The 11,637-nt window shown below is 50.8% G+C and overlaps 1 protein-coding gene across 1 annotated transcript; it reads left to right on the top strand.

Moving 5' to 3' along the window:
* The first annotated feature begins 407 nt into the window (after positions 1-407).
* On the top strand, positions 408-7,314 carry RIT1 (Ras like without CAAX 1). The gene is made up of 5 exons (XM_014889375.2): positions 408-566; positions 820-876; positions 2,726-2,799; positions 3,199-3,390; positions 4,648-7,314. Exons 1-5 carry the CDS (start codon positions 470-472, stop codon positions 4,876-4,878), a joined length of 651 nt encoding a protein of 216 aa, XP_014744861.1. The 5' UTR covers positions 408-469; the 3' UTR covers positions 4,879-7,314.
* Positions 7,315-11,637: the final 4,323 nt, after the last annotated feature.

Genomic DNA, 11,637 nt, shown 5'->3' with positions numbered 1-11,637 from the left:
TCCTGTCCCGTTGTGTCCCCGTCCTGTCCCATCCTGTCCCGTTGTGTCCCCGCCCTGTCCTGTCCCGTCCTGTCCCGCCGTGTCCCCGCCCTGTCCTGTCCCGTCCTGTCCCGCCGTGTCCCGTCCTGTCCCGTTGTGTCCCCGCCCTGTCCCCGTCCTGTCCCGCCGTGTCCCGTTGTGTCCCCGCCGTGTCCCGTCCTGTCCCGCTGTGTCCCCGCTGTGTCCCGTCCTGTCCCGTCCTGTCCCGCCGTGTCCCATCCTGTCCCGTTGTGTCCCCGCCCTGTCCTGTCCCATCCTGTCCCGTTGTGTCCCCGCCCTGTCCCGTCCTGTCCCCGCCGTGTCCCGCTGTGTTGTGTCCCCACCGAGCCGCCGTCGGGCCCCGCCCTCCGCGCTCTCAGGCCGGGGCGGGCCGGGCCGGAGGAGCCGCCGCCATTTCGGTGTCGCTGGGAGCGGGGCCGGGACAGCGGCGATGGAGCCCGGAGCCCGCCCGGGCGGCGGCGGCGCCGCGGGGCAGTCCCGGGAGTACAAACTGGTGATGCTGGGAGCGGGAGGCGTCGGCAAGAGCGGTGAGAGCGGGGCTGGGGACACCGGGCCGGGCCGGGGGAGCGGCGGTGGCAGCGCGGGGCCTCGGCCCGATCGGCTGAGGGCAGCCCCGTTCCCTGTGACCAAAGCCCCGTTCCCTGTCCAAGCCACATTCCCTGTCCAAGCCCCATTCCCTGTGGCCAAAGCCCCATTCCCTGACCTGTTTTGTGCCCTGGCCGTGGGGAAGGGTGTGAGCTGAGCTGAGCTGCTCACTTGTTCCCTGATTTCTGCTTCCAGCCATGACCATGCAGTTCATCAGCCATCGGTTCCCAGAGGACCACGATCCCACCATTGGTGAGGAAAATCTCTTTCCTGTTCGTTCACTCCCTTGGCCGGTGAAGCTGTTATAACACATTGCTTTAAAGTATTGAATTCAAAGATATCTGTAAATCTGGCTGTAGATTGATCTTGGATCACTCATCAGGATGAGCATTCCCAGCAGGGCAGGGACTGCTCCTGCCCCTCTGCTCCAGGAGCCTTTGGACAGCAGTGCCAGGGATGCTCAGGGTGGGGTTCTTGGGGTGTCTGTGCAGGGCCTGGGGTTGGACTCAGGATCCTGGTGGGTCCCTTCCAGCTCAGACATTCCATGAAGTATCAGAATTCCTTCTCCATCTCCACCCTGCTAAAGCTTGGGCCAATGTTTTAAGGCAAGGCCAGGGAGGAACAAGCCCAGGCAGCAGCACAGGCTGGGGGTGACGTGCTGGGGAGGATGTGAGGGTGTCACCAAGCTGTCCCCGAGGGCCAGGGGGGCCCTGGGGTGGGTGAGGACGAGCATTCCCAGCAGGGCAGGGAGTGATGCTGGCCCTGTGGCCAGCCCTGGGAGGCAGCTCTGCAGTGCTGTGCCAGCTCTGGGATCCTCAGCTCAGCAGGGACAGCAGCTCCCAGAGGGTGCCAAAGATGCTGAAGGGCCTGGAGAGATCCCTGGCCAGGAAAGGCTGGAGAGGAGCCCCAGCTCCCTCAGGCCTGGCTGTCCCTGAGTGCAGCGAGGGGCAGAGCAGGGCCCAGGCTCTGCTCCAGGCCCAGCAATGGCCCCAGAGCCACGGGCAGGGACTGAGCCCAGCAATTGTCCCTGCACAGGAGGCACAACTCGTGCCCTGGGCAGAGCCCAGAGAGGCTGTGGAGCCTCGTCCCTGGGGATATCCCACACCCAGCTGGCCACAGCCCTGTGCCCTGGGACTGCCCTGCAGGTGATGGTCCCTTCCAGCCTGAGCCTCTCTGTGTTTCTGTGATTTGGGAGTTCTCAGAGTGGGATGTGAATCCTGAGTTTCAGCTCCTCAAACATTTTCCCATCCATGTGTTCAGGCCATGCTCTGTCTCTGTGTGTTGGCAGACAGGGATTGGAACTGCTGCTAAGCCATTTTTAATTGTCTATTCATAAAATCCAGGCTCTGTGCTGTGATCAGCTCTTTGCTGTTCACTTGTCAGGCCAAATTGTTCTCTGTGTTTGACAAGTTGAGAGGGATGAAAGTGCTCAACAACTCTCTCTGGTGCTGTAGGACTTGAGCAGCATCTCCTGGAGAAACCTGAACCAACAGTTACCCAGTGGTGGGAAAAAGGGGGGAAAAAGCCAAATTCTTGCTGAGAATGGGTTCTTAAAATGTGGGAGTGCTGACTGAGAGGGACAGAATATTTGTGTATTTATATATTTATAGACAGATTGTTTTAATATGGTGTTTATAAAAATTATATTTACATAGATCATATATAACATTTATATATATAACGTTTCATACATTTTGTTGATATGTATTATAGTGTTTTCTAAGAAATCAGCAGTTGTTGGTGGCCAGTTCTTCCCTTGAATCACAGATCTTTTCTGGCTTTGAGAAAAGCAAAATGTTATTCCTCTGTTTTCCACCAAGGATGGAAACAAATGTTATTCCTTGGTTTTCCACCAAGGTGACCAGAATGAATTTCTGGCCTGTGGGCTCAGGAACAGGATGTGATTTTTGCACGTGAAATGTTAAATCACACCAGAACAATTAGAAATTTAACTTAATTTAATTTAAATAAAGCTCAAGCTGAGGTATCCCAGCGCTCCTTTCAGGGTGGGTGGTTCTGGTGCAATATTCTCTTAGTGAGCTGATGGCTGATGAGTGTTGTGCTTGTATCCCAACCTTTGTGATGTCCTGGGGATGCACAGAGGACGCCTATAAAATCCGGATCCGCATCGATGATGAGCCTGCCAACCTGGATATTTTGGATACAGCAGGACAGGTATGTGAGTAATCACCAGTGAATTGAGAGCATGTGAAGCAGCCTGTAATGAGCAGGTGTAGGGACTGAAATCCTGCAGAAAGAATGGCTCTGGTTTATTAAAGACAAAACAAAACAAACAAAAAAAAAACCCTGGGGTGGTTGGAGCTCTCTCTCTTCCCATGAGCATCGTGTTGCTGGTGGTGCCCGAGTCAAGCTGGGCTCTGGTGAACCAGCAGCTCCCAGTGGGCTGGGAAATCTCCTGGCAGTGGGGTTGGTGTGTCAGGGGAGCCTTGGGGACCATCCCAAACACACCTCCTGCCTTGTGGGGTGTGAATATTCACACAGCCAGATTCAGGGTGAGAAAACCAGCAAGTCGTTACATTTGTGCAACTGAAACCGCTGTGTGTGTGTCTCTAGGCAGAGTTCACAGCCATGAGGGATCAGTACATGAGGGCTGGCGAGGGTTTCATCATCTGCTACTCCATCACGGACCGGCGCAGCTTCCACGAGGTGCGCGAGTTCAAGCAGCTCATTTACCGCGTGCGCCGCACCGACGACACCCCCGTGGTGCTGGTGGGCAACAAGTCCGACCTCACCCAGCTGCGCCAGGTAAAGGCCCTGCCAGGAGCTGCCGAATGCACTGAGACACGAGGGGTTTGTCCCTGTCTTTGTGTGTTGTCCCTTCCTTTGTGTTTCGTCCCTTTGTGTTTTGTTCTGTTGTCTCAAGTCCGACCTCACCCACCTGTTCCAGGTAAAGGCACCGGGGAGCTCTGCCAGGAGCTGCAAAATGCAGTGACACAAGAGGGGTTTGTCCCTGTCTTTGTTTTATTCCTTCCTTTCTGTTCTTTTGTATGTTCTGTTGTCTTCAACAAGTCCGACCTCACCCAGCTGTGCCAGGTAAAGGCACCAGGGAGCTCTGCCAGGAGCTGCAAAATGCAGTGAGACAGGAGGAGTTTGTCCCTTTGTGTTTTGTTCCTTTGTTTTCTGTTGTCTCCAAGTCTGACCTCACCCAGATTTGCCAGGTAAAGGCCATGGGGAGCCTCTGTCAGGAGCTGCAACTGCTGCAAAATGCAGTGAGACACGAGGGGTTTGTCCCTTTCTTTGTGTTTTGTCCCTGTGTTTGTGTTTTGTTGTATTGTCTCCCTGATGAAAGTTTCACACCAGTGGTGAGAAGCAGCTGCCTGTAACACAAAAGCAAAAGTGTTCAAGTTCAGCTGTCCTGGGCTTTGCTTTGTTTCAAATTCCTGATTTGCTGGTAGGTGTGAGGCTGGATGTGCTCTGGCACCCAGAGCACCCCATGCCCTGGGTTGATCCCCAGCACGGGCAGCAGGAGCAGAGGGATTCTGCCTCTCTGCCCCTCTCAGGTGAGACCTCACCTGCAGAGCTTCTCTAGCCCTGGGGCCCAGCACAGGGTTAGATGGGATCCTGGGAAGAAATTCCTCCCTGTGAGAGTGGTGAGGCCCTGGCACAGGTTGCCCATAGAATTTTGTGTCTGCCCCATCCCTGGAGCGTTCAAGGCCAGGTTGGATGGGGCTTGGAGCAGCAAAGCTTTAGAAAGGTTTTGTTTTTTTTCTGGGTTTGGGAAGTAGTGAGACAAACACAGCAGCTTTAACAAGAAGCTTCCTTAACTCACCAAACTAGCAGGGCTGAGGATTGCTTGTAGGTTTAGGTCAGAAAAAGGAATATTCTTTGAAGTTTGTATTTTGTGAGTGTCCAGAGAAGCGATGAGTGAAAGCAGAGCAGAGAAACCTTTGGAGCTGGGTGGAAACGATCTGGAGGGACAGCGAGCAAAGCAGGGAAAGGCAAAGGCATGAACTGCAAGGTTTGGCCTCGCTGAGCAGCCTGTGTTGTGCACTCGCCCTCCAGGTGTCCAAGGAGGAAGGCTCTGCCTTGGCACGGGAATTCAACTGCCCCTTCTTCGAGACGTCGGCCGCGTTCCGCTACTACATCGATGACGTGTTCCATGCGCTGGTGCGGGAGATCCGCAGGAAGGAGAAGGAGGCCGTGATGGCCCTGGAGAGGAAATCCAAACCCAAAAGCAGCGTCTGGAAAAGACTCAAGTCCCCCTTTAGGAGGAAGAAGGATTCGGTCACTTGAACAGAAAAATCCCTCTGCAAAGCAGGACAAAAGCTGTGAGCCTTTGTGAGCCGAGCAGCTCGGTGCCAGCACTGACAGCATGTGACACCTGAGGGGACTTGGAGAGGGAATGTGTAACTCTGCCAGTTGTTTTTGTTTAGAGCCGTGTTGCCTTGATTCTGGGTGTTGAACTTGAGGCCCAGTGACAGTTGTACTTTGTTGTCATTTTTTTTACTGGACTCGGCACGTGTTGGTTCATGGCCCTGCACTTTGGAGTGTTTGTCCTTGGTGTCAGCAGCCTGGAAGCTGAACTGTGCAAAGCATTGCTGGAGTTCAGCCTCTCTGAGCCCGTGGTTTTCCCAATTATTTGCACAAGAGGATTTTGCTGCTCTCCAGGACGACAACCCAGTGTGAGAGGCTGAGCAGGAGGTCACCAGGCAGAGCTGGACTTCTTGTGCCCTCGTGGAATAGATTTCTTTCCAGGAAAATTGACGTGGAATACTCGTGTGCAAGTTCATCCAAGCGATCAGTTGAGCAGCAGTGCTGTAGGTGGGGTACAAACAAGCCAGAATCACAGAATCATTTAAATTGCAAAGAGCTCTGGAATCCTCGAGCACCACCCTGACCAGAGCATTCAGTGCCAGTCCAGTCCTTTACACACCCCCAGGGGCAGCGACTCCAGCCCTTCCAAATTCCATCACCCTTTGTCACAGAGGCAAAGCCGTGGTTGCTGTGGCAGCAGGGCAGGAGCTTTGGGAGTTTTCCTGCTGCAAACAGAGCTGAAGGTGCAGCCACAGCACGTGGAGTGAGGAGTGCTGGAGAAACCACAGCTCGGAGCTTGCTGGCTTGTCCAAATCCTGGCACTGGCTCCTTCAGTGACACCTTTGTGTCATCCTAAAGGAGGTGACTTCGGGGAGAGGGAGTCTGGGATGTCGTTCCCAGCTTTCTGTGGAGCTGTTTTGCAGAGGAAATGGTTGATGTGAGGGTCTGACATTCCCAGTGCAGGGGGAGCACAGGCCCAGCAGCTCCTCCCCCCCTGACCTCACCTGTGCAGGTGCTCCAGGCAGGGCTGGGCCAGTTCCTGATGCTCATAAAGAACAATTGGCTTGTGAGGCAAAAAATTGTGACTCTGTGCCCTCGAGCTGATCGATTTTACAGCAGTTTTGGGATCAGGTGCCTGGTGCTCCCCCCTGGATTTTGGTGTTTGACAATAGGGCAGATCAGAGCTGGGTGGTTAAAGAATTCCTCTGAACCAAGTGCCTGGAATCCTTGAGAGTGAGAGTGAAGGAGCTGATTGCACTTCAGTGATCAATTAATTGATGTCCTGATCAGATCTGGGCCATCCAAACTGAAAATCCACGTGTAAAAGGATTGGTAAAGGAAGTGAGGATAAAAATATATAAATATATATATATATATATATGTGTGTGTGTAAAAAACCTCCTCATTACCCAAAATAGGACTGGAAATCCCGTGCCTGTTGGTTTGAAGAATATTTTCTTTGTGGAAGATTAAAAAAAATGAGAATTGTGGCAGGGGCTGCATTTAACATTTGGTTTGTGATGAGCTGAACATTGAAATTGTTTCCATTTCTCATCTCCTCCCAGTGCTGCTCTGGCAGCAATCACAAAATCCAAAAACGGTTTGGAAAAGGCTGAGGAGAATTCAGATTATTCAGAATTTCAGACTCTTACACATTCCTGTGTGTGTTCCTTCAGCCATCACTGATGTTCTCATTGTTGGGATTAAAAACTCAGCTAAAAACTCCACCTGGCCAAAACCTGGAGGAAGAGGAGGAGGAGGAGGAGGAGGAAGGAGCTGGGAGGTGGCAATGAAGCGTTTTTTGGGTCTGTCAGTGTTTCAGAGCCAGGGCCTGACAGTGATGATGCATTTTCCCAGTGCTTCTCCTTAAAATCTCCATCAGCACGGCTGGGGGAGCCTGGCAGAGGTGCTGAGTGCTGTACAGGCCAATTCCCACCCTAAAAATCTGAATTCTGTGCCCTAAAATCTGAATTCTGTGCCCTAAAATCTGAATTCTGTGCCTTACCTGACTCCTGCAGTGCAGTTTAGGTGTTCTCTAACACCTTTGGTGAACCTGTTGCTTCTAGAATTTGTAGAGCAGAACAGCATCCAGCACTTTTTATTTTTATTTTTTTTTTTTAATTTTTTTTTTTTTTTACACAGTGTTATTCGAAGAGTTTTATTTTTTGCCATGTATAAATTTGTACACAGAACGATTGTTTTATTTGACACAATATATCTAATTTGGAATACAAACCTTTGCATTGCATGTGTCAGTCTGTGGTGGGGTTGTTCAGAGAGTGCTGAAGGTGGAAAATTCCTTGTGTGCTTGGAAATTTGGGAAATGGTTGCTTCATGGCATTTAAATGATGCAAAACCTCAAAATTCTGTGAGTTTGGTGCTAAATTGTTGAAATATGAACATTTTTCCAGCTGTGTTGCTTTTCTCTGTGGTGATTTTCCAAGGAGGGATCTCCAGGGGTTTTTTTTTTTGGTTTTTTTTTATCAGCTCCTGCAGGTCCTGGAAGGTCACAGTTCATCACTCCTGAGCCTTTTCCAACTTCTTATGATTCTATAGAATAAACCCTGGAAATAACCATGGAAATACAGAAAATTCAGGAGAATAAACCCTAGAGATTCATAGAATTTTTATGATTCTATAGGATAAACCCTAGAAATAGGCATAGAAATACAGAAAATTAAGTAGAATAAACCCTAGAGATTCATAGAAATCATAGAATTCTTATGATTCTATAGAATAAACCCTAGAAATAGCCCTGGAAATACAGAAAATTCAGTAGAATAAACCCTAGAGATTCATAGAAATCACAGAATTATGGTTCTATAGAATAAAACCTAGAAATAAAGAAACATCCCCTTGGGATGACTGAGAAAGGATAAAAAGGAAAGAATTGAGCTGAGCTAAAGCTCAGAGTGTGCAAAGTCAAAATTGCCAGGACATCTCAAAGATTGTTTTCATCTTTTTATCCTCTTGGCCTTTTGGTTTTATATTGGGTTGTTTTTCTTTTTTTTTTTTTTTCCTTTCCTCTCCTGTATTCTCCTGCAGTTATTCAAGTGCAGGCAGCATTAAAAAAAATGAAATAATTCTTCTCTGGAGTCCTCATGTGGGCACAATGTTCGAGTTATTTGGAAATAGAGGTTTTCTCTGAAAAAAAAAAAATCAGAAATTATTAAAAAAAAAAAAAAATCTGTAGATTGGTGTGGCCAAGACACTGATCCTGCCTGGAGCAATCAGTGGAATTTTCCCCCTCTCTTGTGGAAGGGCTCTTTCCTATTCAGACTTTTCTCCCCCACCAGCTCTGATATTCCTTTGTTATGTAAGAAAAAAAAAAACAAAAAATTGAAAGTATCAGCTCAGTCTCTGTGCTGGGACACCTGAGCAGCCATCCCAGGTGGGGCTGACACATCCCTGGGCATTGGGAGGAGATTTTTTTTTTTTAATTTTTTTTTTTTTTTTAATGCATGGATCTCAGCTTTGCAATTTGGAATTTGGAGCTGCATCCTTTTGGGACACACTTGGTGCATTTGAATTTTCTGAGCTGCTGCTTTGTTCCCTTCTTTACCAGGGAGCTGAATTCTGGATTTTTGTCTCTCTCTATATTCACATTCTCTCAGGCACAAACACCAAGGTGAGGAGCTGCCTGTGAAAAGTTGCATTCCTTATATTTTTGTAAAAAAAAAAAAAAAAAAAAATCCGAGTTCCATACAGTGAGTATTCCCCAAGTTTTTCTTGGGTTTTATTTCTTTCCAGGCCTCTCAGCCTTGCCCTGTCCCAGCTGAAATCAATTTGTGCTGAGAATATTTGGACTTTTGGGTCACACCTTCCCCTTGCCAGCCCAAACCTGCTCGGAGCCTCCCGGGGCTCCGTGCTCTGGGTTATTTTGGGAACACTCAAATGTTTTTTCCCAAGGGCTGGCTGCTCTCCTTTGGTGACAAAGGGATGTCCCCACGTGGCTGCTGGGTCCTGCTGGGGTGAGTCCCCGGGAGCAGCTGAAATCCAGGTTTTGTGTTGGTGCTGGGGAGAAGCTGCAGGAGTTGAGTTTTTTTGGGGTTTTTCAGGATTTGGGGGTTTGTGTTGAGTTGTTTTGAGGATTTTTTTTTTTGGCATTTTCTGTTGCCGATGTTTTACTTCTCTCCTGGTCTGTTTTTCCTTTCCTGTCCTCTTGTATTGGGCCAATAAATTCTGTCCCTGGGGTCAGGCTGTGTCTGTGACCCCGGCTCTGTTGAGCACAGCAGCTTCAGCTTCTGCCTCTCTGTGGAATCGTGGAATGACTGGGCTTGGAAAAGCCCTCCCAGAGCATCCCGTGCCCCATCGCCACCTCTGAGTGCCACCCCCAGGGATGGGCACTCCAAACCTCCCTGACCACCCTTTCCAGGAAGAAATTATTCCTGATATCCAACCTAAATCTCTCCTTCTCCTCCTGTCCCTGTTCCCAAATCCCCCCGGCTGTCCCCTCCTGTCAGGGAATTGTGCAGAGCCACAAGATCCCCCCTGAGCCTCCTTTTCTCCAGGCTCCCCGAGCTGCTCCTCACAGGATTCCCTCCCTGCAGGCTCTGGAGGGTCTTTCTTCGTTTTCCTTTTTGGATTTTTTCCAATTCCCCACAATAGCGGAGCCTCCTCGGGGCCCCTCGCTCGGATGCCGCTGTCGCATCTCAATGAGGGGAGCGAGGCACCCGCGGGGCAGCGCCTTTGGGGGCTCCCGGAGGACGCGGAGCTTTCGGAGCCTCCTGCTCCAAGGAACCGGCCGTGATTCCCATCTCCCATCGCCCCGGCAACGCCAGCGGCTCCTGCGGGGAATGAGATAAGGCAGGAGCTGAGCTGCAGGAGCAGAGCCCCAATTGTGCCAAAAACGCCGCTGGGTTCAGTGGCACGGCCAGGGAAGGTGGGAAGGGAGTCGGGGCTGAGCTTCCATGCTCTCCACAAAACCATTTCTCTTTTCATGGCTTGTCGAACCCATTCTGTTGGCGCTTTCTTTTCTTTTTGTGATGCAAATCCTTTTGTTTCTGTTGGGCTGAATGGGGTAAGAACCTGAAACCCGCGGGTTTTTAGAGGCCCGTAGTGCTGGAGGCAGGAGTCAAGCAGAGAAGGATGAAGAGAGATTCCCTTCCACATTTTGCACAAGAAGTAGAAGATAATCGGTGACTGTGCACTTTGGCTGAATAGTTTCAGCCAACTGCTCAAAAAGTCTGGTTATTGCCCTGATAAATCACTGAAAGGGATGGAGCACCCTGATCAGTCACGGTGCAGAGAGTGTAGAAATGAAGGGGAAATATCGGTGTTAAATAAAGCTCTGTGTTTCATTGGGCATCACATTGGAATGCCAGCACAAGTCACAGAATCCCAGAATGGTTTGGGTGGGAAGGGGCCTTAAATCCCACCCAGAGCCACCCCTGCCATGGCAGGGACACCTCCCCCTGTCCCAGGCTGCTCCAAACCCCATCCAGCCTGGCCTTGGGCACTGCCAGGGATCCAGGGGCTGCTCTGGGCACCTGTGCCAGCCCTGCCCACCCTCACAGCCGAGAATTCCTTCCCAATATCCCATCCATCCCTGCTCTCTGCAATTCCCCTTTGTCCTGTCACTCCAGGCCCTTGCAAATAATCTCTCTCCATCTTTTTTTATGGGTTCCTTCAGGTCCTGGAAGGCTGCATTTATGTCACCCTGATGATCTCAACCCTGAGTCCAGGGGGTCATTCATTACTTTCTGGTTTCTGGTAATTTTGTGTCTCCAGCACCTTCTCTGGCCGTCACTGCTGAGGGAAACTTTGGAATGAAATCTCCAGAGCAGGACTCTGGCCAAGCTCAATAAATTTGTGTCTTCCAGTCCCTCCATCCCCAGTGTGACTGGGACAGTCCCTGCTGCACTTGGATTGGTTTTGCTTTCGTGCCAGAGTCAGATTTTGGTGTTAACTCTGGTGGTGTTGGAGGAGGCACACGAGGTGCTCCAGGGCAGGGGACATTGTGACATCCCAGAGCAGCTGGTGCTGCTCCAAGTGCCCAAGGCCAGCTTGGATGGGGTTTGGAGCATCCTGGGCTGGTGGGAGATGTCCCTGTCCAGGGCAGGGAGTGGGACTGGATGATTTTTAAGGTCCTTTCCAACCCCAAACCATCGTTCTGTGATGCTCAGCACCAAGGAATGTTGAACTGGCCACATTCCTTTTCCAGGGTCATCACCTCCCTCTGTAAATCCTGGGCTGAAAGCTCCTGGCTCCTCACAGGTGAGACCTGCAGCTCCTTCTGAGGCACCTGCAGCTCCTTCTGAGACACCTGCAGCTCCTTCTGAGACACCTGCAGCTCCTTCTGAGGCACCTGCAGCTCCTTCTGAGGCACCTGCAGCAGCTCTGCGAGTTCTTTGCTGCTCAGGAGCTCCCCAGGAGAGCAGGGAGCCGAGGCAAGGCTGGAATCTGTTGCTGGGGAAACCCAGCCCGGGGCTGTTTGGCGTTTTCTGAAGCCGTGGCTCTGTGCCCAGCAGTGTTGTTCTGGGTGGTGTTGATGGGCAGCTGCAGAAAAACAAACCCCAGAAGCCAAATCCCTGCCCTTGAGGGGGGACTGCACGGGGCAGGATGGACAAAAACATTCCTGGAGAATTCAGCTTTCACCAGGGCTCCAGGAACGCTGCTGAATTACAAACCCTGGCATCAAATTGCTTCTTTTTCTGCCCACGTAATGTCCTTTCTTCCCACTTAGATTCAACTTAATGATATTTGTTCATGCCAAATGAAACCAAATTATAATGCTGT

The sequence above is a fragment of the Sturnus vulgaris genome, chromosome 31, assembly GCF_052056855.1.
Source record: "Sturnus vulgaris isolate bStuVul1 chromosome 31, bStuVul1.hap1, whole genome shotgun sequence".
Lineage (NCBI taxonomy): Eukaryota > Metazoa > Chordata > Aves > Passeriformes > Sturnidae > Sturnus > Sturnus vulgaris.
The sequence above is the reverse complement of the archived record's forward strand: the minus strand, read 5'-3'. Positions and strand labels throughout refer to the sequence as shown.

Excerpts from the sequence above, each read along its gene's own strand:
- RIT1 (XM_014889375.2), top strand. The coding sequence starts at position 470 with ATGGAGCCCGGAGCCCGCCCGGGCGGCGGCGGCGCCGCGGGGCAGTCC. Across the intron at positions 2,800-3,198 it reads TTTTGGATACAGCAGGACAG|GCAGAGTTCACAGCCATGAG; the intron begins GTATGTGAGTAA and ends GTGTGTCTCTAG. Across the intron at positions 3,391-4,647 it reads ACCTCACCCAGCTGCGCCAG|GTGTCCAAGGAGGAAGGCTC; the intron begins GTAAAGGCCCTG and ends CTCGCCCTCCAG.